Consider the following 26,363-nt stretch of genomic DNA (forward strand, 5'->3'; position numbering starts at 1 on the left):
TATTTTATATTCTTACCTTTTAAAAATGTGCTTCTGAGTTTGCATCTTTAACCGTCTCACAGATAACAGTATCTTGTCAATTGATTATGGCACAGTCCCTCCAAACTATTACCATTTATGTCATAGCCTGGCACACTCAACACTTTGAAATACTTTCCTGTTTATAAATGATCTTTAGTCTGAGGTTGAGGCAGTTATTGGTACAGCTAAATCTATAACCCTGAAAACGGACCCAAATAAAAAATAAGCAGCTGCACAGACTTCATGCACAGTTGGCTGTTACAGCTGAGCATCCACAAGAAAACAAATATATTGGCTACTTCTCCTTAGATTAAAGCTCCCCACTACAGCCTGCTTGCTTGTGAAAGTACCTCGGAGCTGGTCTGAGCCAGCGTGGTACCAAAATGGTTGCAGATGCTGTCCTTGTCACAGGTCCAGCTTGGGAGTTGTCCTGGGGTTACAGAAGCGAAGCTGAATGGGCAATTTATACCACCACTGTCTCCCTCTGAACCCTGCTGCTATTGTATTTTTGCCTCTAACTCCAGGCAATCTCACCTCCCAAGGTTTGTAAGGCTCTTGCTCCTGTTAATCTAGCCCCTACAAGGTATTTCAGCAGCTGATGTGAATGATTATTGGCCTACCATGGATTTCAGATGGTGCATCAGTACCACCCATGGTAGCGCTTGCACTTCAGCAGGGAGAGCACTGTCCTTGTCCTGCTGCAACGATCGAGAGGGAGCTTCTGTTTTAAGCACTTTTCTTTTGGTAGTTCATCCTTTCCCATACAAATACTACCCTTTGGGATGCATTTTCTCTTGCTTCCTTCGGCCCGTAGGTGGTATGTTTTGTAAAGGTTGATAAAAATCTGGCTGGCTGGTGTGTATTATTCAGATTGGAGGGGGGTAAAGTGATTTTAGCACACAGATATCCTCCAGATTGTGGGGTTTTTTCTCTTCCTGCAGTTCGATACAGTAACTCCAGCATATCCCTTGGCTACTCTGCTCGCACCCAAGGTCCAGCGTTGTCATTGTGCTGGAGGAAAATTTGGTTATGAAGAGTGGTTTTAAGCTGATGGCACAAGCTTTAGCAGGGCCCAGAGCCTGGAGGAGTCATTGCCCTGAGAACATGAGACTCCATGGATGTCCATAGGAAGTTGCTCTTTTGCTATAGGCACTTCTGCTGCTGCTCTGCACCAGGGCTTCCCACCCGTCCCATGGACCAAGCTCTCCAGAGCCTTATCGCAAGGCAGGTCTGAGCAGGAGGGCTGTCTCCCAGCCATGCAGAAGTGTTTGCACAACGTCTTGTGGTACCCAGCCTGCTCATTGCAATCCTCCACGGAGGGCTCCAGCCCGGAATGGGTGCAGTAGCTCTACCAGCACTGAAACAGGGCAACCATGGCCAACAAGTGACATTACATGTGCCTCAAAGCCCGTGGTGGTCCTCTGGGAAGCCGACTTATGCTACCACCAAAACACAGCTGTGGCATAGGAGCCTGTGCATCCCTGGCTCGTATCCCAGAGCTGCATCTCTCCCATTTTTCCCTATGACAGGTTGCTCCTGGTGGTCTCCTCACCTTCACCTCCTCTTTTCTGGCAATTTCCTCTCACCACTCATCAATTTTTGATGTAATCTGAGCATTTTGTCATCAGAGCAGAGGCAATATTCCACAAGCACTGCCTTGGCTGGGCTCACCGCACTCCAGACCCACCCCAGCAGAAGGAAACCAAACCCCAAAATTGCCTCACTGAGCTCACAGGGCAGCAGCAAGGCTTTGATGCTAGAGGAGGCTGGCCTGGCTGGGGGAGGTGGCATCATCCCAGAGCCTTGCCACCTCCCCTGGCCAGGTACAATGGCCTGAGCCCACAAAAGCTGCAGCTGCTGCCCTCAAAAAGCTGAGGTTGTCCTCAATTAGCTGCCACTAATTCATTCCCTGACTCCCCCTGCGTTTCTCCCTCCCTGACCCATCCATCCTTGTATTGCATCTCTTGCCCACCATTACCCCTCCACCTCTGTCACCCCAAATTCTTCCAGCTTCCAGCCCCGTTTCGCAGGGCGAGGGGTCACTGCTAGCTCCGGCTCCTGGCAAGCACGGGCAAACCAAGAGGCTTGGTGGGACACAGGCTGCTGTGGTTGATGCCGCTGGGGTGGCTTGGGCTGCAGGAGGTGACATCCGTGGCTTGCTAGAGGGGATTTACTCAGATCAAAAGATTTGTTGGGAGGAGGGTGCTGAGGGGGCCATAGGGTTATTGACAAGGAAACCAAGGTCCTTCTGTGGAGAGACAAAAAATGGAAATTTTGACCTTGTATGAAGATCAGAAATGGGCTGCAGAGCCCTGCTTGACATTAATGAGCCAAGAGCAGAAGAAAGGCCTCTCTGGAGGTGCCTGCCCTCAATTTATCCATTTTCTTCCTATTAAAACCATGGCGCTCCCTGGGGACGGCAGCTCCAAAGACCATCTCATTTTGTCATTTGAATGAAGTGTTTGATCTGAGAATTATTATTATTATTATTATTATTATTTAATATTTGATGGCTGATAATGGCACTCAGCCAGAGCATACGGACAAGATGAGTCCCCAGCCCAAGGCTTTAGGACCACAATTCCAGCTTCCAGTTAGTCACAGGACACCAGAATGCTGCTCTTAATGAAAAGCGATGTGACGCATATGTGGTATGAGTCATTATAATGTTAACTACTGTTACTTCAAGCCCAGACATCGCCAGGATCGCTTTCCTCCCTGAAGATGATTCATGTGCCTCTTGCATGACAGTTCAGTCATTTTTTTGCTTATTCAAGTGAATTTCAATATTTTTTAAGTGTTTAGGGGGCAAAGTCCTTCTGCTTGCTGAGCTGAATTTCCTTAAAATGTTCACAACCTGCTTCCCAGAGGCTTGATACCAGGAAGGAGGAAAAAAGGAGAAGCCCCAAGATCTGCAGGTCTGTGCACGGGGGTTTGCGATGGGAGTGAAGATCTGCTCCCCACCCCAGCCGTGAAGCACCCCATGCACCCAGCTGCCCGTGAGACAAGCACGAGCTCTTGGGAGAGGGCAGGGGGATGCTGGAGGGTCTGCAGGAGACTGCGGGATCCTGCAGACAGGGATGCAGTCCACCCCTGCCCCTCCTCAGAGCCAGCAAGGGCCTGGGCACAAACAGGGAAGGTCGCTGTTGTTTTCACGCAGCTGCACCTCGGTATGTTCTCCCAAACCCTGCCGCCTGCCTTTCACTGGGGCTTCGGCAGCCTTGGAGAGGTTCGTTTCCAGAGACTTTGCCTCCTGCCAATAGCTGAGCCAGGAGGTCCCCAGGGATCAGTCTGCCAGCCTCTACAGAGGCTTTATTCAGCCATCAGTCAGCATAGGACCTGCATTCCAGCAGGTGACTGCCACCGCAGGTAGTTGCTGGGGTTGGACTTAAACCCCCCGCAGTTGCAGCGCGGCACAGAGGAGCCCGAGAGCCCCCAGCAGCTTTGGCTGCCCCTGTGGGCACAGGCTGGGGCACAGCCTCACTCAACACGGGCCTTTTTTGGCAGAGCAGGACCCTGAAAAATGACAGAACGGGGAAAAAAAAGTAGATGAACCTTTGAGGAAGCGAAGCATCACAGATCAGGCCCTTGTGGGATTACAGGACTGAATCCTGTTGGCTCAAAGGCAGCTGTGGGACATGAGGAGTTCGCTCACTGTTATCTCCTCTCAAAACATGGCTCGGTCCTGCTATTTTCTCCTTGCCCTCCAAGGCTCAGGGGACCAGTGGCTGCAGCCTGTACCAGCAGCAGACCAGCCCTGGTAGCAGGAAGGCTGAATCATGTCCATCAGCCATTGACCTCACTTCCATCCTGACCGGAGCTGGGCAAGGTTTGCCAGACCAGCACGTGTCACAGACTTCTGTTCTTGGGAAGAGCTGTCTCAGAGTGAAGCCTTCAGTTTATGCCCTAAATCCAACATAATAGGATGTAGAAGTGCACAGACAGGTCTCAAACACTCTTCCCTGGCCCAGACACATCCACACTTTTTACAGCTGAAGCTCACTGAGCTTTTTTGGTATCAGCCACAGGAGAACAGGTTTGGGGTTGTGTGGCTTTTCCCCTTGATTTTCTTCATAACTCAGAGTTTCACTTTTAATGGCAATCTCAGCTCTGCCGTTCAATGACACCATCTGCATGGTTGCAGAACCACAGTGCAGCAGGCTGGAAGGACCGTACCAAGGTCAGCCATGGCAGACAGGTAGTCCCACCAGCTCAGCTTTGTTTTTTTAAAAAGACTGTTATCTTTCATGGCTGGATTCACCATAAGGCTCTGGCTGCGGGTGAAAGCAGACAAAGCATATGGACCAGCTATTCTGGGTTTAGAGCTTGCTTTGCTTTGCCAGAGCGATGCAAAGCAGCTAGACAGCACACAGGGTTCCCTTCCTCATTCCACTCATCCTCCAGATGTCCGCTACATCTCCTACATAACGTGCACACACCCGTGCCGTACACACCACCTCCTTCTCCCTCCTTGCCCCCCTTCACATCCTTGCACATCCTGCACTGCTCCCCTGCCCTCCCAGCCTACACCTTGGCTGGCTCTGGTCCAGGAGCACCAACTCCATTTGAGATTCATGGAGGTCTCTTGCCATCACAAGGACTTGCCCTTTTCCATAATGATCTCCATGTCCTGGCGTCCCAAGTGGGACAGGCATCCAAGCGACTGTCCAGGAGGATGGGAGTGTTTCCTAGAGGAGCTGGAGATGCTGCCACATACCTCAGGCATCCAACAAGGCTCCCTAGCCGAACCGAGGAAAAGGGCCCACTGGGTGGCTATTCACAGCGTGTCAATCGAGAGCTTAATTACCGCAGAATTCAGGTGCTTTAGATAGCTTTCCAAAGGCACCTGCCTTGCCCCATCCATCATCTGCTGAAGTGCCCAGCAGCCTGAATACTGCTCCAGCACCGCTGGCAAGGGGTAGGGAGAATTCCACTTTGGCATGGCTGCATGAGATGCTGTCAGGGCCATGGGCGACGTGGGGCAAGGGATGGGTGAGAAGGGACTTCCCCCGTGGATTCTTCTGCACTGAAGCATTTTGGTCTTCAGCCCCCTCAGAAGCCAATGTTTACTGAGAGGGAGGAAAACGACAGTAATCCCAGAAGGAAACTATTCAAATATATTGCAGACATGGGCTTCTTGGGAGCTTTAACTACATGGGAAGTTGGAGACGTCTGTGTTATCAGGTGTTAAACATATCAGAGGCAGGACAAAATCTGATGCTGGGTGCTGGCTATGTTTTGTAAGGCACCTGCAGCTTATGCCTTGCTTACTGATGCCTCCTAAATGGCCAGATTTTCTTGTAAATGCTTAAAAACTTCACTCTGCACTCCGGCGCTTGGCGCTTCACTTTTACAGAAGACTTTAGGGGGGTTTAACTGTATTTCTCACTATAAATGATCTGATTCTGTCTGCTAATTGAAAAACTTCAACTTATCTGTAACAGCTGAGTCACTACCAACACGCTACTGTAATATTTTTGTTATTTTCTGTATCCCTCTATCAAAGCAATCTGACAGCATGTTGGTTTTCTTCCTCACCACTGTACATTAACCAGATGGTTTTCACTCTATTGTCCACAGATACACCCACATCTTTTTTTTTTTCCTTCATGCTTCCAGTTAATTTAGAAATCACTAGTGATTATGAAGTGTTGAAGCTGTTCCTTCCAATATGCTTTACCTTCTCCTTGTCCACGCTTAATTTCTTCTCCCATCACGCTGCCCAATTAATTAGCTTTGGCTGATCCCTGTGAAGCTTTTCTCTCCTCTCTAGATTTCACTAATCTTATCATTTTTAATAGCTGCAAATACAACTTTAATCTGTTCAGTGGTCCCCCAGTCATCCTAAACAAGTACTTCAAATCCCCCCACTTATTTTGCCGGCGTAAGGGACATCGGGTGCCTCTGATGAGCAGGTCCTGCCTGATGTCCTCTGGTGCCACTTGATGCAGCCAGCCGAATGGCAACGTCCAGTTGCCTCAAATATGATTTGTTTCCCTTTCGTCGTGTCTCCACTCTCTGTCTCTGCTACTCTGAGTATGCTCTGCAGCTGAGTCCCTCACCTTTGCAGATGTCTTCCAGTTATTGGGGGTTTTAGTAGTTTCTGTCCCTTTCTGGCGCGAAATCTTTCATCTCAGCTCTCTGCTTGAGACTGTTTGGCAGGAGTTCAGGCTTTCAGTCTCTAGTGATCTGGGGTGGTTTTTTTTGGCTGTCAATAAAGTAATGTTACCAAATTTGTCGTGGCATATTTATCTGTTGCTATGTCTGTAGTTAGATGAAGCATGTGAAGCTCAGGACGCATTGGCAGGGAGGCTTTAATGTTTGAGAGAACATAATCAAAAACAAAACCCCACCTTCCCATGCGAGGCAGCCCTGAAACACAAGCACAGCCTTTTCCTTGCATACTTTATGTCTATGGCAACATTTTTCCTAATTATGTTTTGAGGAGGGACATCATTTAGCTGGTGTAACAAGTCCAGTGTGATACTGCGTCAGCTAATATTTCATGTAATGAGATCTCATTTCCTTCTGCTGGATGGGCTTTTGCCAGAGGTCTCCCTCGCAGCTGAGAGCAAAGGGCCATTTTGATACCATTTTCCTTTCACTTGTGCCAGCAGATGCACAAATATGACAAGGAGTTTCAGTGGAACAGGAGGCCCATGCATTTTGCTGCACTCCCTTTGGACTCTGTCCCTTTTCCTTCTCTAGGCAGGAAAGTTTCCAACCCGCAGTTTTTCCTCAGTGGCCCCAAGGTGGTTTATCTCTGACAAACTCTTCTAGGTCACACAGCCCTTGTGCCTCATGTCACCTCCCAGAGACACTGCCCTTCTCTAATCTGGACTGAGTGGCTGTAGTTACAAAAGCAAAGCCCCAAACCACATCACTTAGGCTGGTTTTTGCCATCCCTCCATAAGCAGTAGCATGCACGTATAATATCTGTGCATGCATGCATTTCTTAGAGCCACTGGAGGTCTGAGAGACTTTGGTTTAGGATGCTAATGTTGCCTTATCACCATTAAAGCAGGAGAAACAGCACTGCAGCTCTGCTGCTAAGCACTATATCTGTATAAGTTGGCAAGGGCTAATCCCCTGCCCCGCTGGGCAATCGCGGAGCCTGCATGTTAATCTAGCGATGTGTGCAGCCCCGGTGAAGGACAGAGCAGCCACCCCAGGCTGACGGAAGCAGGTGGTGGGGACCGCGCAGGGGCAGCTGTGGCAGAGGTGACTGTGCACGCCATGGTGTCAGTGCTGCCTCCATCAGCCATCCTCCCTGCTCGCCCACTCACCTTCTGCAAGGTGCCTTGGCACCTCAGCACGAGGTGAAGCTCTCTGGGCCTTGCCAAGCCGTGGATGAAGATGATTCATCCAGCAACTGAGTTTTTTTCTCAGGGTCCTCCATGGCACAGAGAGAAGGGGTTTCAAGCCTGCATTTCTCTTCCCTTCACCTCCACAGCCCCTCCAGCCTTGCCAAAAGGCTGTCTGTGATGAGGCCCAATTGGTTTGCCTTTAATTAGTGCACGCTGGCTGGACAGGGCTGCGCGGGCTCTGATAACTGAGGCAAACAACAGGACCCAGAAAGTGGGCAGCCGGCGGTGGGCTGAGCTCCAGCCCACCACACGCCCACAGGCTCCAGGGACGCAAGCAGGACTCTTAAAGGGACTTTCAGCAGGGGAAGGTGATTGCCATCAAACCTCCTTGTCCCGGGCTATGCAATGGCAAGTCCTGCTGCCTCCCCTGCTTCCTCACAGAGCTGCAGCTCACCCCACGCCGATGGGGACTGGGGACCAGGGCTCTCCTTGCAGAGAGCCCAGTGTCCTGGGGTGTGCGCAACTGGGGCTTTGCTTGACACTCACTGGGAGTCTGCCTGAGTGGGAGTCACTGAAGCTGGAGAGGCCACTACAAGCCACCTGCTCCATGCCCAGGCCATTTCTAAAGGATGCCTCTAACCCGGACCGACAGAGCGTGGATGATGGAGATGCCAAACCTCCTTTGCTGCATCCCAAGCCCTTTCCTGACTGTCCCACTCCCCAGGAACATGGGGATGGACTATTCCCTTCTCAGGCTATGCTGGCTGGGTCTGGCCAACAGGGACGCCTTTTCCCTGGGGATCACTCTGTTCACAGCGGCAGTTTTGTGCTCCGGCTCACATCCTGGAAGACAGCCTGCCAGCTGAGGCCACCAGCCTGGGCAGGGGGGAGCATTTTGGGCTCACATCCTTCCCAGACCTGCTGAGGGATGCTGACAATGGGACACACAGATTGCCCCCAAGAATGGAAAGCTGGCCTCCTGCCTCTGGTTCTTTGGGGAATGCAGGCTCTTTGGTCCTGTCGTTAGCCCATGTAAACCTGCCCCTTTGGTTTTGCAAAAGGATCTCACTGCTGCTACTGGAAAGACTCGCATCTCTTTTGGGGCTGGAGCAGAGGGGAGGCTGCCCTGCCACCTCCTCCCCTAGCCCCAGCCCCAGCCCCTCTGGAAATGGGACCCTAGGATCTGCCTGCTCTAGCGCACAACCCATCACCCATCAGCTCAGCACCTGGAAGAAGCTGGGAGGTGTTGGGGACAAGCCTGGACCTCCAGAAAGGCACGTTGTGCTGAGAAGCCACGGTGTGGTCCCGAGGGGACCCTGGCACGGGCTGCGAGGGGTGCCTGCCAGTAGTGTGGGTGGTGGGCACGGGTGGCCATGGGTCACACCTGGGTCTGCGCAGTGCAGTAGCAGCACTGGGCATGGGTGATGGCAGGCAGCTCTCCGCCCATGCTCCAGCGGGTCTGGACCGGGTTTCATGCCCGGCTGAACCGGGCTTCAGCCGTGTGTGTATCTGCCAGCAGTTGTCCCGGTGCTCCTGATGTGGGGGCAGGCGCTGAGGGGTCACTGGGGGGGATTAGGAGCAAGCTGGGGGACAGCGCAGGGCTCGGGGAGCTGCGGGGGCAGAGGGAGCAGCACGGTCTCCCCGGGACATTGACTGGGATGGCGGGGGGGGGGCGTGCAGGAAGGGGGGGGGGGGGCTGCGGCGTCGGCTCTGGCTGCGCTGGTGCAAATCAGGATTAACTCCGAATTAACTAAGCGGAGTGATACTCAGGTGTGCGTGAGGCAAATCAACATCCCACCCGGGTCCTTACGGAGCAGGGCAGAAAAACACCTGGCTGAGCCAGCAAAGGAGCCGCCTGCTCCGGGGGTGCAGCCTCCAGGCCGGGCTGCCTGACACACCCCCCAGCACCGGCAGGGAGGAATGTCGTTTATCCTTCCCCTTTAAACTCCGCTGGCCGGCGCGGGGTGTCCCCTGGCTGGGGCAGGGCTGTACCCTGGGCAGCGCAGCCGGAGCAGACGTTCCTGCCGCGGCGCCTGCAGCAGCAGGAGGCGAAACCGCGCCGGGAGCCGCTGGGCGGCGGGGCCCGGCTCCCATCGGCGACCCCCGGGCAGCCGGTTGGCGGTGCCGCCGCCGGCGTGCGGCAGCCAGCGCGGAGTCCCCGGGCACGGCGGTGAAGTACGGCCCTGCCGCAGCTAGAGGGCTCCGCCGCCGCCGCTCGGGGCCCGCCGCGCTGCCGCACACCCCGGCACCGGCTGGGGCTCCGCCGCGCCGCTCCCCGCCGGCCCCCGGCCCGGCCCCCCCGCCGCAGGGGCCGCCGCCCGCCCCGGACACCCCGCCGCCGGCCGTGGGCATGCCCGCCGCCGCCGCTCCGCTCCTGCCGCCGCCGCCGCAAGTTGGCGGCTGAGCCCTGCCCGGCACGCAGGTAAGGACCCGCGCACCCAGCTCGGGCGGCGGTCCGGGGGGGCGGGCGTTGGTCCCCAGGCTGCTCGCATCGGGGGGCAGCGGGTCCCCTGGGAAAGGCAGCCCGGCTCGAGCTGGCCACCCCGGGGTGGGGGGGTGGCGGTCGGAAAATGCGTGGGCGGCTGTAAAGACGGAAGGCTGCGACCTGGAGCAAGCGGGACAACGCTACCTTATTAGAGGCTGGGCGGTGGGCGAAATGTAGGGTTTTCGGCAAAAGTTTTGGAGGCCGGGTATGGTAGAGGAACTGCAATGGCACCTTGGAGCCGGCTAGCCATCGGGGGTCCCTCCCCGGCAGCCGCTGGCTGAACTTCGGGGGTTGTTTTCCTTCTGCTGCGGGGCTTCAGCAGCCGACGGGGCCACCCCGCTGCCGCCCACCCCGGCTGCGCATCCCTGGGATGCGGCGGGGCAGGGGAACAGCCCGGGGACCTCGGTCCAGAGGGCTCTTGCCCGTGAATTGTGCCAGCGAAACGACTGCCCTGAGCAGCACCGTCCCCCCGTAGCCCTGCGGACACCCTCCCGGCTTGCGTCTGCGGGAAGAGCCGCTGCTCCTTCAGGAGTTTCAAAGGGAAGCGCTTTCCATCTCTGCCCAGTGCCTGTTTATAATTCCTTCTCTGAAGCTGCTGCAGGTTTCACAAAAGCCGTGCTGCTCTCCCCGGAGCCACTCTACTGGGCTGCCTGCTTTGCTTCTGGGGAAAAAAGAACAAAAATTAAAAATTCCCTTTTCAGGAGCTCGGGATTTACCACCAGTAAAAAACCTTTTTCCCAGGAGGAAGGCAGCTTTATGTAAATGCCAGGGATAACTGGAGGAGCAGGGTCTGAGCCTGCCTGCAACGCAGAAGGAGGAAAAAAAAAAAAGCCTTGGTCTCTGGGGGATAATAACTGGTTACTTTGTAGACTGTTAGGAGAAAGAATTGCCCAAGCTAAAATGTAGTGACTGCATTTCTCCGGCAAAAGTTTCTTGTGTCGTGAAAATGGCTGGCAGAGCTAAAGCTTCGGGGAGCTGGATCTACTTCGCTTTGGCTCCCTGAACCACCATCAGAAGCAGGTAATAAACACTATTATTAAAGAATGAGTAATTTGCTGCAGCTCCGGCATGGTGAATTTGTACAGCAGATACCTGCTCTTGCGTGGTACCCAACCCCTCCCTGCCCTCAGCCCAGCCTGCAGACTTCACTGTCGCTTGCGGAGAGAACCAGGCGCTCAGCAAAAACTTGCCCATTGAAATCCCCCTGTGCCACCTGCAAGCACGGTGGAGCAAGCCCCGGCACGGCCAGTCCTGCCTGGCCCGGCAGCCTGTGGCCGAGCAGCCTGCAGGCTGTAGGCATGACCCCCCAGCACGGGCATGGTCACTTCAGGCCTTCGTGGTTCAGCTGCCACCTTCACGGCCCCTCTGCATGGGATGGGATGTGCTTACAGCTTCCCAGGAGCATCCTCAACCTCGAACGGTAGCCCAAAGCTCTGCTCTTCCTGCCCACCACGCTCCCTGCTGGGTACCCCCAGTGCCATCCTGTCCCCGTCCCCATCAGTGTTAGACCCCAGCCACTGATACACTGTGCACCTTCCCCAGTTCTCTCCTACCCCTTCATCACCCTCCCTCCCATTTAATATCCATGCTTGGAATTGTTTTCCAGCTCCCTTGCAAGCACGGTCTCTGAATTAAGCAGGTTTGGGCCCTTTTCTGCCTATTTTCTAAAGCCCTGTGCCCCAGCCTGGGACTGCCAGGCACCGCTTGCAGGATGCGGCTCTGCTGCCGCTTTTAGGGGTAATTTCAGGCAAGGTTTTCAGCCAGTATTTCTCTGTCTGTAGAATCAGAGATGGGCAAATGACTGACTTTTCTGGCTGAAGGGCACAAAGCATTAGAGAAGGGGGAGGGGGAACAGTTCATTATAGATTTCCTCCAAATTGTCTTTCTGTTACTGCTTCTCTGTCAAGTAAAAAAGGCAGCAAATCAGCCCAAATGCTTTCCTCAGCCTGGAAGGGAAGGCGTCACTGATTCCCAGCATTTCTCAGGTGCATCACTTAAACTAGATTCCTTCTGGAGTGAAACGCTTTTAGGTATCTTTTGAAAACTAGAGCTGGTCACAGGATTTGTCCCCCTAAGCTCTTTGTTTGGAAACTCAACTGTTGGCGTGAAAAATTGGCCTGCATGTGTGCATCAGTTCAGAGGTGCAATGATTCCACATGTGGCAGCCACACCGGTGCTGCTCCTGAGCTGCATGGAGGTTTCTCTGCAAATGCTCCTGGCTTCCCAGGGCCTCCAAGGTGGCAGGGTACTGGAGTTCATCCCTGTGCTGCAGAGACACACTGTGAGGGAAGCAGCGTGACTGGGATGTCCTCGCTCAGCCTGTGTGGGACCACCAGTGCTGCTGACCCAGAGAAAAGCCACCTCCTACAGCATGCTATGACTCCGGGCGGGTGCAAGCAGCAGCCTGAACCCTGTCCCAGGAAGGGTGATCTAACTCCAGTGGTAACGTGGGCAAGGAAAAGAAACAGACCAGGCAGAGAGAGAAAGTATCCACACAGCCAAGGCAGGAGCAGCCCAGAAGGCCCCTCAGCAAGGCATGGTTGGGACTTGACAGGGCCATGGTAAAGAAAATTTTGTAGTGTTGTTTTGTAGCATCTCTTTCCATACCATATAGAAGATACTTTAGCATCATCCTCTGCACACTCCTATCTGCTCTGGACTGCAGGGCAGACAAGAGCTGTGAGACGCCTGGGGGCAGCTGCTGCCTTTCCTCTCATCATATTCCTGAAGACAGAATAAATATCTCCTATAGCTCCCGCCAGCGGGAACTGCCCCTCCTTACATGCAGGGCGCACATCTCCACACAAAGATTCAATTTCTTTGGCAATAACAAATATGAAAGAGAGGCTCAACATTTGATTTGGATTGAACCTATTGACCTGGGTAATAATTTAACACCTTGAAGTTTGTCTGGGTCTGCAGCCACTGGCTGGAGTGGGAAGAGAGCAATCCACTTATTAGCTAGACCAAGGAGATCACCTTGCTGCTGATAAATACAGGCTGTGTTTGGAAACTTAGGGTTTGGAAAAGTAAGCTCGAAAGGTGTCATCTCCACAGCATAACTTCATTTTTAAAGAGAGAGCAGATCATTGGCAAATGAATTAAACATCTGAACTGTAGAGGAGCCCTGTGAATCCCCAGGAGAATTGGGCCACAGTAAGCAAAGTGGAAATAGCCCTGAGCTGAAAGCAGGCAGATCGTGGATAAAATAAACAGGATGGTGGGGAAAGGAGGGGTGCTGGCATGCGCTAGCCTTCAGGGTGGTTATGAATCATTTGAGTACGGATATGTTTTAAGCAGAGACAAATGAGCAGTCCTTAACAGCCGCTTTACATTGCCAGCTTCGATTGATAGGAGGGGGATTTGCAGAGATGTGAGGATAGAGTTAGGTGCCGCAGCTAAGCTGCTCTGTCAGCAAGCCACAGCTGCGAAGGGGGGGACATCTCTCTGTCCCCCCAAAGCCTGCTGCATGCTATGTCCCTGTCCCCCTCTTGGGTCTCTCACCTGGAAGAAAGCCAGGTCCTATCTGCCAGATCACTTCTGTGCTGGGTGACAGGCTGTGGCAGGGACAGCATCCCCAGGGCATGGACCCCAGGGACAGCCCTGGGGCAGGCGGGGCTGGAGAGCTGAGGGGCGCAGGGCTGGTCCTGGAGGGGAGCACAAGGCACAGGTGTGCTCCAGCACAGGGTATCGCTGCTCCCTGAGGATGATGCTCCCCCTTTGCGACGGGACCAGGCAGCCCAGAGTGGTCTGTGGGGAGGGAGCTGCGGGAAGGATGGGATACAGGGTCCTGGGGCAGCAGTAGACATGAAAGGGACTTCACAGGCAGAAGAGCCTTGAAGTGGAAATGATGGGACTGGATCAAAGGGTATGGATGAAATGGGGCAAGCCAGAAAAAGAAAGTGGACCCATCTAGGATATCCACTGTGTCCAGTTCAATACTGGGTATAAAAGGAGACAGATAAAACCTGATGTGAAACTGAGGGCTGTAACTGTTAGCGCAGGACAATGAGACATGAGCAAAATTTCAATCCACAAGCAGGAGCTTCTGTGCATCTTCCAGCAGCAGTGAGAATGTCCTGGTAATAAACACGTTGTCTTGGTGGACCTCTGTGAGGACTCCTGTGGGATACTTGGTGTCCCTTCGGGCACCCCAGGCAGGGAGCCTGGTCTCAGCAAAGGATGGGGCTGCCTCTGTGCTGGAAGAGTTTTGCTTCCCTGAGGTCAGTGAGCTTGGCTCCCAGTAGCTCTACAGGAATGGATGTTTCTAAGTAGGAGTTTGACGTTGAGGGTAAGGTGCCAATGCCCCTCTCTCCAGACAGCAGCCCTAGGATATTTCCTTAGGGTGGTCCTGAGCTGAGGAGGAGAAGACTGAAGCCTAGACCAAATCTGAGCTCACATTTCTCCAGGCCAGTGATTTGGATGCTGCAGCAAGCAGGGAAACTCACTCTTCCCTGACCCTGGGCTGGCATTTTGTGGCTGAGATGAGCAGTCAGAGCCTGACAGCCTCCCAAGCCGCCCAAGGTGGCTGATGCCTCAAAGGGCTGGAGATGCTGAGTGACAGCCTCACAGCCTCCCCATGTGGGAGCCATCACCCTGATCTCCACTGCCTCTGAACAACCCTGCTCAGTCCCCAAACTGGAATGTGAAGAAGCCTCCAGCTAGAGTTATCAATCATATCAATTTGGTTGGCATCTTGTGCCCCTTCGAAGCCCCTCACGGGGGCTTGTTGTTGAGGGTACTGCAGGGTTGAAGGCTGCAAATCCAGCAGGAGCACCCCAAGGCTGAGAGGGATGCTCCAGCATGGCTGGTGGCACCTCCAGAACTTGTCCATCCCTGGTTCTGTCCTGGCCCACTTCCATGGCACAACGCTGCCAGCCTCTCTGCAGGCCACCCTCTCTGCTCTGCTCAGGGGGTTGCCCCATGGCCACTCCGCTGCCCTCCAGCACTGGGAAGCCCCAAGGAGCAGCCCCCCCGTGTTGCCCCCTCTCCCCCCGACCCCACAGACCCAGGAGACCCACACCCAGGACGGCCTACAGAAACTTCTGCCAGCCACCTGATTTATTTGTTTGCACCTCCAGCTAAAAAAAGGATGCTGAGAGAGTCCAAACCTGCTAATTACACACCTAGCCACCCACACAGCCATGTGGTTTATTACCATCACACTTCCACGCTCCCTCTTTCCCCCCCTCACCAGCTCGCTGTGCTCTTCCCTGCTCCCCCTTGCCTGGGGGGCGCGGAGGGGGCATCCCACCAGGACACATCTCGTGGCCGCATCCGCGCTCAGCTCCAGGCGGCCGGGGGGTGCTGAGGCGGTGTAGCCGTGCCCGAGGACGTGGAGGCGCTGGGCCCGGGGGCTTTGCCTGCAGGCACCGGCCTGGCCCCACCGTGCCGCTGGGGCGGGGGGCGGCGGCCGGGACCCCCGCGCTGCGCGGCCCCGGGGCGGTGCGGCGGCCCGAGCGGGCGGCGCTGCGTGGAGCGCCTGGGACATCTAGCGGCCACCTCTCCAAGTGCCGGGCACTGCTTGGGGGCTGGCTGCGGGGCTGGGGGGGCTCGCCCGGCGGTGGGCAACACGCCGGCAGCCTGCCACAGGCGCCCCGCCGGCCCCGGTGCCACAGCGGCAGGGCGCAGGCTGCTAGCGAGCCCCCCCCGGGGCGAGGCTGGGTGTCAGCAGCGTGTCTTTCCGGGGTTTGGGGGCGATGGAGCTCACGCTGCTCCCCTGCTGATGCTCATGGCACCTGGGGCTGGGGACAGGGCGGTGCGGGTAGCCACAGCCCTGCACAGCCCCTGGCACGGCTCCTCCGGAAGCAGCCCGGCTCTTCCTCGCTAGCCCCGGGCATGGATTTGCTGGTGCGTACCATTAGGAGCAATGCCTTAGCTCTGAGCACAGCTGGGTCGAAACAGTGCTGCAGAGAAACATTTTTATCCTGGAGAATAAAGACTCGATTTCCACCTGGAAATTGCCCAATTTGACTTGCGAACCTTGAAAAGCAGCCCATCGCATCCCAATTCTCAGAGCAATTTAGTCTCTGTTGGAGCCTGGAGCCCATTGCCGAGGCACTGGCTCTCTACCTGTCAGGAGATCAGAACAAGCACTTTATTCACTCCATTCCAGCTCTATCAAACTAGCTGCATGAAAGTTGTGAATTAGATGCTCTACGTCAAAAAAGCCTCAGCTATCTTCCCTCTAATCTATGTCCACGGGCTCTGTGTCACCCTCTCCGTTCCCTCCTGGTCCTCACCAACGCTTTCCTCTCCGGCAGCTCCACACAGTTTCTTTCTTCTCCATCCCGGTGGCCATGGCCCAGCTCTCTGCCTGGCTCAGACATTGTTTTGCTCTACTCGCCCCATGCCTCTGGCCCACCATTTCCCTTCCCACTGCTGCCCCCGCTGTGCTCCTGGGGGCTGAGAGAGGGCTTGGTCCACCCCTGCCAGGCACATTGTCCATGAGCCCTCACAGCCCTTCCTTCATCCTCATATTCCCTCTCCAAATTGCCAATTCCCTGTGGTGATTCTTGCCTTTGCTTCTCAGAGCCTTTGCAAGCTGGTTTTCTCTTGGGCAGAATTGCAAGCTTGGATGCTCAGAGGCAGAGGTACTGTGCCCTGACAGGGCTTGGACCTCTGCCTAGAAGCCCCAAAGCACCTCCTGAGAGCTTCCAGGAGGGCCTGGGCTCTGAGAAGGGTGCTAGACACATCTGCTTTTTTCTGCTCCATCAGGAGTGGACCCACCTCTGCCCTGGGGCTATGGCAGCTGTACCTGGCCATGCTGCTGCTTCCCATCAGCTGGGTCAGGAATGCCTGTTCACACTGTCCCCAGCCCTCGGACCAGCTGGGGCATGGCAGCGCAGCAGGGCACAGCTCCCTGAAGGCACTGTCCTGAAGGAGAAGGCCTTTGGCCAGGATGGGCTAACCTTCTCGCGCGGGAGTCTGGGGACATGCAACGCAGTCACAACCTGCTAATGAGCCTGGAAAGCAAGGCAGAGTGTTTGCTTGACAGGACAATTAAATAATGATTGATTTCTGGAACAGCTACTTTATTCATCATTAACTGGGCTTATCATAGCCAGCATCTGTGCCCAGGGTCTCTCTGAGGGCTGTGCTGCTGCCAGCAGGGGTGGCCAGCAACCTCAGCACCTCTCGTGTTGCAGGAGAACACTCCAGGTGGTCCCAAGGGGACCTGGACTGCCCCAGTGCATGTGGCGTGGAGGTGAGATCCATGAAGCACAAAGCTAAATTTGCTACCTCTTTCTTTTCGTGCCTTGTTTTGGCTCCTTTTATCCAGTACTTAGCTGGAGAAGCTGGGAGTACACAATGCAGTTGTGCATTTCCCACTCTGCTGGGGACCGCTGCGCCCAGCCTGGGGAGCGTGGGGGCCCTGCCCCACCGGGAGGGTAGGGGAGTGGCCGTGCAATGGGGAAGGCAGTTCCGTAGGGAGCTAGCAGCCCTTAGTCTCCATGGTAGGGCTGCAGCAACAGCCCAGCTCAGTCAGGGCACAGGAGCCTGCCTCCTCCTAGGTGAGCCCCCCCCCCCGGGCTCAGTGCACATACACTTGTACGTGCGCATCCTCCCCGTGCACCTAACAGCATCTCGCCACCATTACCTGCTGCCAGTACTGCCCAGTCTGGCCCTGTGGGGCTGATGGATGTGCATGCTATCCAGTCATGCTGGTAATGAGGATGGAGAATGACCACTCTTCACCAATTCAGTTTCTTTTACAGCTTCTTTGCTTTCACCTGCTGACTTCATTCCTCTTCACCCAGGCCTGGTTATTACCAGGTTTACTTTATTAAGTCCCTGTGTGGCTGAATTCACTGCAGGATCCAGATAATCCAAATGAGGTTTGGGAGTGATAGCAGGGCTGGTTTGGCTCTGTCCTTCCCTGCGCCTGTGCACACGGTGCTGGTCCTGACCCTCCCTGCCATTCCCTCTCTTACATCGTCTCTAGAGGTTTGATAGCCCTCATCTCCACCTGCAAACCCAGACTGTTTGCTGTACACAAGCACGCGTGCTGGGGCACACAGGCACCGTCTCTATGCGATGCTGGGATCTTGGTGACTAAGGAGTGGGAAGCATCTCTGACCCCTCCAGCATGGGGACTCTTCACAACAGCAATCAGAGGAGGAAGTTTCAGCCTGGCTGCTTTCCAGCGGGGCCGAGCATGCATGCTGCTGTAGCATGCTGTGACGCTGACCCTTGGCATCCCCTCCCCACTGCTGACAAATGCCAGGACTGGATGCTAGGGCTGCAGTCGGGGGTCTCTTTGCCTATTTAGGAGAAGCGCAGTGAGATTCCTCCTGCACTTTTCCCCTGCAGCCCTGTTAGTGCCCCATCCTGCTCCCAGGGAGAGTATTGTCCCTGACTCCTGCGAGCGAAAGACAGCAAGAAAAAGAGAGTTTAGTACAGATAAATCTTTTATAATCCCAGAGGGTGCAAGACTAGCATGGACTGAAATCTTCTAGCTGTAGCCCTGCCCTGTCCATGCTTTGTGCGGTGCAGCAGCCCCCTTAGAGCCTTGCTCTAGGGACAGCCCCAGGGCAGTTTGAAGGACCAGAGAGGTTTGGACTTTCCCTGCTCCCTTGGGGCAAAGACTTCAGCCCTGCCCAAACCAAATTCACAGACTTCCCCGAGCTCCAGCAGCGTTTTCCTACTGTTTCTTTTCCTACCCATAGTTCTTCTTCCAAGGTATGTTCACCCTGGGATATTTGCTACCTGCAAACCCTCCCTGTCTCTTCCCCCCAGCTCCAGGCCAGCCCAGCTCCCTCCCAACAGCCAGCCCCTTCAGGATGCCCACAGTCAGCCGGGTCCGTGTCCAGCAGCAGTCTAGCTGCACAGATGCACTCTCTCAGTCTGTGATACCTGGCACCTCCCAGGCTGCCTTTCAGGTTTCCAGTTCCTCGTGGCTCCTTTCCCTTCTTCCCTCCTGCCATGCTCTGAGTGTTTCCCAGCGTTTGCTGCTGTGAACGTACGGCTCTGCCGCACAGCTCTGCCCCTCCACTAACCCCTGCTGAAGACCTGAAGTGAGCAGAGCAGCAACCCCCGCACAGACAGCGCCCGCTGCCCGGCACGGCAGCCTGCCCGCAGCCCATCTGTGGCATTTCTCAGTGTGTTTGGAGCCAGCTCCCTCCAGCAGCTCCCAGCAAGATCCCATCCCTCCCTACCCTAGGCTGCTGCCAGAAACATTTCTTGAGATGAGGGGTCAATGACCTACCAAAACCGTCAGCTTTCTCTTGCTAGAGCTGGGCTTCTGCTCCTGCTTGGGCTGCTGCTCTCAAATGACACTCAGTAAGTGGTGTCTTCTTACTGTTTCATTAAAACCCAAGATATTTTATTGGGAATCTAATTTGCGTGTGGAGGTAAGCAAAGAGGAGGTTTGTGCTTTCCTTGCCTGAAAACTGGGATGAAGCTTTGAGCTTCTCTGGGTCTGTGCAGGAAATAAAACCGTCTGTGCTGCAAATATGCATCTCCCTTAAATATTTTGAAAATACTTCATGGCCATCTGCTGCATGAGCCATTACAGGTTTTATTAGTAAGGTGGGAGACTGCAGAAAGCAGAGAATGGTTTTGGGGAGGGAGAAGTGGAGGGCATTCACCAAAATGTGCAGAATTTTAGCAGCATGAGAGTGCTTTTGGATGGCTCCATTTTCCTGAGCAGCTTTTCAAAATGTGACAACCATTGCCAGTACAAAGCCCATCGAAAGGGTCATTTAAAACTGGGTATGGCACTCAGACCTGTGTGGTACGGCAGAGTTTGGCCAAGGGTATGGGACCACTTGGGCTTTTCACTCTCTGTAGTCTTCAGCTTCAAATTCTTTGTTTATATTTCCTGCTTGAGGACAGATTTAAAGCCATGGTGATGTGCTTTCTATCAGAAAGCCTAGTGCACCTCCGGGAACCCTATAGCAGGTGGAAGCATGTCTGCTACACAGCATCCTGCAGAGGAGGCAGTGACAGAAGCCTCTAAGGAGGGCAGGAACATTTGGGGTTGCAAGGCAATAAGGTGGTACAGTCTGGGAGCTCGGAATGTGCTAGAGAGCGGCTGTAAAACACAGAGCTCTGGTACTGAAGAGCGTAGTAATTGTTTCTCTCTCCTGGGGAATGCTGATATTTCACCACACATTTTCTTTGTGCCAAGGTGTGTTGGGAAGCCAAAATAGCAAATGTTCCTCTGAAGAAAAGGGGATGAAATATTTCATCTCAGGAATTTTAATGCCAAAAAAAAAAAAAAAAAAAAAAAAAAAGCAGCACGAGGTTTCAGCAGTCTGAAATGGAGGAAGGGAGAAGGGGCTTGAATTTCCCTGAGGAAGAAACCCATGTTGACATTTGGAGCTGAGGATCCCATTTGAACTCAGCATTTTCTGAAGCTGGTGGCCCAGGGCCAGGGCTTCACGGCCGCCGCTGTACCCAGGGGTGAAGCTGGTTTAAAGAGGGCTCTGATGTGATGGGTCATTTACTTAAACTGTCAAACCCCACGGGGTTTCCACTTTAACCTCCACATCCCTCCATGTTGCTCCACACGGCTGGCTGAGCATCCAGCCCTCCCCACCCCAGCCTAAACACCACCTCCAGGTCCTCACAGCAGCCTCCTGCCTTCCCTCGATGGCTTGCTGCTCTCGCCCCAGCTCAGCCTTGGAAGAATCCTAGAAAACCTCCCGGGTACCTGAAAGCCAGTTAGGTGCACATGTAGCGCCTGGAGGGCTGTAATTTCACCGTGTGACCCTCTGCTTTGGGAAGTCAGGGAGGACCCTCCAGTGGCTGTCAGCCTCTGATCTACTTCTGTGCTGTCTGTTAGGCTTTGTCGCAACACGCGTTATGAACCAGCAGAAAAGATGCAGTAGGTCCTTTCCTGTCAGGCTGCACATGGCCGTCTCAAGATGCATTATAGATACAGTAAATCCTCATCTTAATCCAGCCTGAATCAGATGATCTTGTTGCAGGGCTGCATCCTTATCTTACTACCAGCTGGGGAGAGATGAAGAGATGCTCAGTTTGCCGAGATAGCGTTCAAGCTGTGGAGAGGTGGGGAGGGCTCTTTTTTCCTCCAGCATTGCCACATCTTTCTGTTCCCACTAGCCTCATCTTGACATCAGCTCTGCATGGGCGAGAGGCTTTTCTGCTCCCTTGCCTTGCTGAAATAACAGCCTCCTCCCTCCCACTCTATCTGCTCCCACAGGATCGCTCCCCCCTCCGCTGCCAGCAGCATGGAGAGCGTGCGTGAGCTCCAAAACCCGCTCTTGGCCAAGGCCAACGGGCACCTTCGCAGCAGCTATTCTTACCACCAGCATCAAAGCCAGGACTACCCCAGTCATCACTGCCAAGGGAAACTGTATTCCTACATCTTCCAAAACACTGGTGGTGCCAGGACTCACCAGCTGCTGGATGCCAGTTCCCTGCAGCTGGCTGTTGAAGCCTTGTATGGCCCCAGTTTTATCCTCATGAAGGATGAGGCTGCTCTCAAGGCCAAAGACAGCAAGATGGAAAGCTGCGAGACCACTTTTACGGAAAGCAAAGAGGCTCCATCTGAAGGTCCCGACGGGCAGGAGGCACAAGGGTCCTGCCTGGTAGAAAGCGACATCCGCATCCAAACTGTGTCCTACGAGGTGGAGGAAGAGGAGCTCCAGGAGTACGAGGTGAGCTTTGCCAGGTGGGATGGCACCAGACTCCTCCTCTGGCCATTGGCGCGAATTCTTGTTCGTTTATTCTCCCTTCTTTCCCCAGATCTTCCCCCCACAAACCCTACCATGTCCTACCTCACCAGCATCTCCCTGTGCACCCAGTATTTCTTCTTCCTCCTTGTCACTTCTGTTCCCTTTTCCTCACTGCAGACCTCAGAAGGAGGTCAGCTTCCCCGAGGGCAGCCTGGCTACACGCCTGCTGGGAGTGAAGGGGAGGTGGGGCCATCTCTGCAGGACCCCTGGGGTATGGGGACCCTTTGACAAGGGCAGCCTGCTGCCGCGGTGGCACTCGAGCTAAGGGGAAATAGCAATCCTTGCATAACAGCAAAATTCACATGCCTGATGGCAGCAGCTGAGAGAAAGCTTTATATATACAGGATGAATCCTGCGAAGGAGGAATGAGAGCTGACAAAGCAGCCTCACGCTGTGCTCTGTGCCCCACCACAGCTGGAACAGCGGTGCAGAGGCTGGGAACATCACCCAGCACCTTGAGAAGTGGGAGCAGGTCCCAGGAGCCCGCTGGAGCTGATGTCTGATGACCCAGCACGGCTCTGCTGCATTCGGTGCCGCCGGTGTGACCTTCTCAGATGGCAGCAGGGGTGTCCTCACCTCTGTGTGCCTTCCCTACCGAGACACATCCCTTCCAGGCTGCCCTGCGGCTGGCCGAGCGGTGCCGCAAGGCAGGAGGGCTGACCACAGCCGCTCTGAGCAATGCGCTCGCTAAGGGGATGGGACACCTTGCCCCTGTGATGGAGCCTCCAATTCAACCGCTTTCCCTCACTTGCTAAATTAGTTTAGCAGGATATCGATCTCCTAGTCCCTAATGGGGATAAGGCACTTTGTTTAAGTTTGTTTAAGCTGACAAACAGCCAGTTCTGCCAAAGCTGAAGATATGTCAGTTTAAGACTATCTATCTCCCAGGGAAATCCCAGACCCCCAGCAAGCGAGCTCAGCATTTGCTCTGGCAGGGAGCCAAGAATCCACTCTGCTCCTGAATTTGCTGACCTACATTTTTCTTATCAAACTGGGCTGAGGAGGCGAAAATATTTTTGAAACTCACTCCTTGAATTTGCAGGTGGGAAATGTATGAGAATATATGAGGGGGCCAGGAGCTGGGAGGAGAGGGGCTGAGACGCGGCCTGCAGGGCAGCACGGGGAGGCGGGCATGTGCTGAATCCATCTGGTTTTGCAGAGCGACTCCTCCAGTGACAGCGACAGTGAGGACCATTTCCTGATGCTTCCCCCCCGGGACCACCTGGGCTTGGCCCTTTTCTCCATGCTGTGCTGCTTCTGGCCCCTGGGGATTGCTGCCTTCTACTTCTCCCAAGGGGTAAGAGATCCCTTTGCTTGCCTGCGTGCACTGAGTGCTGGAGCAAGAGCCCCGCAAGCCACAGCAGCCCTGGAGGGGACGGGACACCTTTCTGGCTCTAGGGCTCATCGCTGTGCCATGTCCAGATCCCTGAGAGCTAAGGCAAAGAGACCTCCTGGCTCCTGGATGTCTCCGCAACTGCTGTGGGGTTGCAAGCCCTCCAGTTCTTGCGTGGGTTGCTGGAGGTCAGGCTTTTCCTTTGGATCTTTCGGGTGTTATTTAGGGAACTGGGACTCCCCTTGGCCCCCTGTCCAGGTTCTCACCCTCCAGCCAGGCTTGGAAAAATGCCATTTTCCCACCTGCCCTCCCAATTCGCCAGTAGTGCAGAGGTCCTGCACCATGACCCAGCCGCTCATGCCCTGGGAGTCAGGCTGCTCTGGAGACCGGACACAAAGAGGAGCCTGGTGGCCGCATCGCACTGCAGCTCCTCTCTTGGCACTTGTTTCTGACGTGTGTTGGCTAAGCTGTGTGAGTCAATGCCAGGCTGGCAGAGGCTGGAGAGGGCGATGACCTTCGGGTTGCACCTCCTCAGAGGAGCTGCTGCCTTCTTGAGGGCTTAGTGCAGAGCCTGGGCTCACTTACATTACTGTTGACCCAGAATAATTCATGCAGAGCCAGGGGATTTACTCTAAGTTTGCATAGATGCTGCTGTACCAAGAATAGATGGGGGGGAGGCATTAAGAAGTTGAATCAAGAGGATAGAAACAGAAATGGAAAAGTATATAACATGAGTACCTGGCACAGAGGCGGTGAGAAGCAGGGAAAGCTTTAAATGATTAAGACCCCAAGGAGTGACTGATTTTGCATTTTTCCACGTGGTGCAGGGTAGCACAGTGCACTTTCCACGTGATGATGTACTCGGTGCAATTTATATTTGGTTCCATTTGCTATAACTACCACCCGCTGAGGCAAGGACCATTTCTTTATTCCATGTCTGTGCACAGTGAGTGTCCTGATCTCCACATGGCAACTCGAACACAAATAGTAGGTAATACCAAGAGTAGCTCTGAGTGTGCTCTGAGCACTCAGGGAAGCTGGAAGATGCCAGCTCAAAGAGTCCACACCCACGTCTGTCTCCGTCGCTGACTCCATCAGCCCTTCTACGGCAAATAGGCTTCAACTGAAAACCTCAGGCAAGCAAGATCAAGTGGCAGCACAGCCGGACCAACAGGCCACGCTGCCTGGAGTCAGCTCCCTGAGACTAGGGTACTCGCTATACGTCTGTATAGGGTATACGGGTATCTAGTCGGTACCACACAGCCACCACCCCATGCACCGGCCATTTGCCTGGTCTTAGGAGGGTCCAGCCACCCGCTCACCACTCTGGCTGAGCACCCAGATGGCTGGGGCTTTCAGACAAACAGCCAAAGCCCGCGCTTCCCTTGGAGGCAAAATCCACAGGGAGATGTGTGTAGGTGGCACTGCTGTGTGAAGCCCTCCCAGACTGATGGGTGGTGCTTGGAGGCATGGTTTCGTGGTGGTGGACTTGGCAGTCCTGGGTCAACGGTTGGACTTGATGATCTTAAAGTCCTTTTCCAGCCTAAATGACTTTATGATTCTGTGTCTTGCTGTCTGTCCTCAGCCTTCATGGGAAGGGGGGCTGACTCAGCAGTGAAATGACTGCAAGCAGGCTAAAAAGCCAGGTCGGTACAGCTGTGAGCAATGAGCGTTTCTTCTCCTTCCAGACTAGCAAGGCTGTCTCCAAAGGAGATTTCCACCTGGCCAGTTCAGCTTCGCGCCGAGCTCTCTTCCTCGCTGCGCTCTCCATAACCATCGGCACAGGAGTGTACGTTGGGGTGGTGGTAGCACTGATCGCTTATCTCTCCAAAGGGGGCCACGTATAGCTGCCACCTGCACGTCAGCGCCGTCCCTGGACACCAGCCCTCCTGGGATCGAGCTTTCCGGCGGAGCACAGGGCACCAGCACCTGCAAGGGTTGCTTGCACAGCAGGACCCCGGCCCGATGCCCCGCACAGGGTCTCTCCCCTTTCAGGCAAACAGCAGACCCCCATTCTCTGCGAGGCTGTGGGGTGCCACCATCTGACAACAGGGAATTGGGCACTGGCCTGGCTGCTGGGACCAGGAGGAGCACATTTGCCTGGTAGGAGACTTCCAGGAGAGACGCTGCGTACTGCTGCTGGGCTGGTGCCACCACTCCTGATCCAGGGCCATGGCTTCCCCTCCCAGCCCTGCAGCTGGGAGATCCACCGCCGGTGCCCAGGCTTGGCTCACAAACGGGGCACACAGGGAGGAGAGGGGATATGGTGCCAGGGAATGACAGCTCTTTCTTCTGGGAAGCTGCATTCCTGGTGGGGTCTCCAGTCTCCCACGATGGGGAAAACATTCTCATTTCAGTGCCACAGGGCGGCAGCTGGCCCCTCAACCGCAGCGAAGCAGGAGGACACAGCATGAACATAACCAATAGGGCATGCTTTCCGCATCCCTCTGCAGACAGACCCCTGATCCTACTTGCTGGCCCATCCCAGATCAAAAACAAGAAGAAAGCCAGGCTGGTGGTTGTACTCCATCACTCCCATTGTTGGAACAAGCTGGCAAAGACAGCAAGGTTTTCTCTTCGTTAATAATGACTGTCATGATAATTGCGAGTTGAAGCCCCCATAAGGTTTGTGTCCCACAGTGCTGGGCCCTGAAAAGGCTTGTAATGGCAATTTCTACCCAAGAAGTGACCTGGGAGGGTGGGGGCCTGAAGGACTCCACTCTTGGCACTAGGTCAGGACCCTGCACACAGAGAGGGGTGGAAGGAAAAGGCCAATCTGACACACGGAGCCTGGGGTGGGAGTGCTCTTTGTACGGGGGTGAGATCCAGAGAGGGGGAAGACTTGGAGAGAGCCTAGGACACAGGGAGTAACCCAACACATTTCTTCCCGTGCCTTGGAGAGGGTTATGTCTATCCATCCAAAAGCCTCTGCTGACGAGGAAATCCCATGCATCCCCACATACATCTTACTTTTGCTAATTTGTATATTGTCAGCAACACAGGTCCTTCAGAGGGGGGGGTGAAGGCAATGACTGCCCCAAAGCAGCCCCTGCTCCCCAGCATCCACCTCGACTCTCCCTCATCCTGGCCACGGCTCCCACGCTGCCTCCTTCCCCCATGTGCAGGGGGCTGCAGGCAGACTCTGGATTCCCATTGCCCCCTTCCCAGGGTTTCTGGGCGGGCTGCAGCAGGCTCTGCAAGAGACAGTAGCATGTTCTTCCAGCTGGGTGCCATTCAAATGTACATTTCATCCTAAAGAAGCATGTTAATGTCTGCGATTGCTGTTGTACTTGAGCCATAAAAAGAGAGAAGCACATCAGAGACCTGTTCAGAAGCCGGTCTGAAAGTTCCCATCGTGTTTTCTAACATGGAAGAGCTAATAAAAAAAAGCAGGAGGAAAGACTCCGTTTGTAAGGATGTGGAGCTGGGTAGCGGAGAGGTGAGCTTTGCAGGAGTGCTGAGCTCGCTTAAACCTGGAGGTGTTTATGCAGCTCCTGAAGGAAGTTATAATC

The 26,363-nt window shown here is 54.6% G+C and overlaps 1 protein-coding gene across 1 annotated transcript; it reads left to right on the forward strand.

The window, feature by feature from the left end:
- The first annotated feature begins 9,153 nt into the window (after window positions 1-9,153).
- Window positions 9,154-26,254, forward strand: SYNDIG1L (synapse differentiation inducing 1 like). Its single transcript, XM_056347672.1, has 4 exons — window positions 9,154-9,750; window positions 20,984-21,440; window positions 22,678-22,815; window positions 24,540-26,254. The coding sequence occupies exons 2-4, from the start codon at window positions 21,012-21,014 to the stop codon at window positions 24,696-24,698; spliced, it is 726 nt and encodes a 241-aa protein (XP_056203647.1). The 5' UTR covers window positions 9,154-9,750; window positions 20,984-21,011; the 3' UTR covers window positions 24,699-26,254.
- The last annotated feature ends 109 nt before the right edge of the window (window positions 26,255-26,363 follow it).

Source organism: Falco biarmicus, chromosome 7 (genome assembly GCF_023638135.1).
Source record: "Falco biarmicus isolate bFalBia1 chromosome 7, bFalBia1.pri, whole genome shotgun sequence".
Taxonomy (NCBI): Eukaryota; Metazoa; Chordata; class Aves; order Falconiformes; family Falconidae; genus Falco; species Falco biarmicus.

What these genes read in the sequence shown, in the direction of transcription:
- SYNDIG1L (XM_056347672.1), top strand. Translation starts at nt 21,012, where the DNA reads ATGGAGAGCGTGCGTGAGCTCCAAAACCCGCTCTTGGCCAAGGCCAAC. An exon ending in AGGAGCTCCAGGAGTACGAG is followed by an intron (nt 21,441 to 22,677) that starts GTGAGCTTTGCC and finishes CTGGTTTTGCAG; the next exon opens with AGCGACTCCTCCAGTGACAG. An exon ending in CCTTCTACTTCTCCCAAGGG is followed by an intron (nt 22,816 to 24,539) that starts GTAAGAGATCCC and finishes TTCTCCTTCCAG; the next exon opens with ACTAGCAAGGCTGTCTCCAA.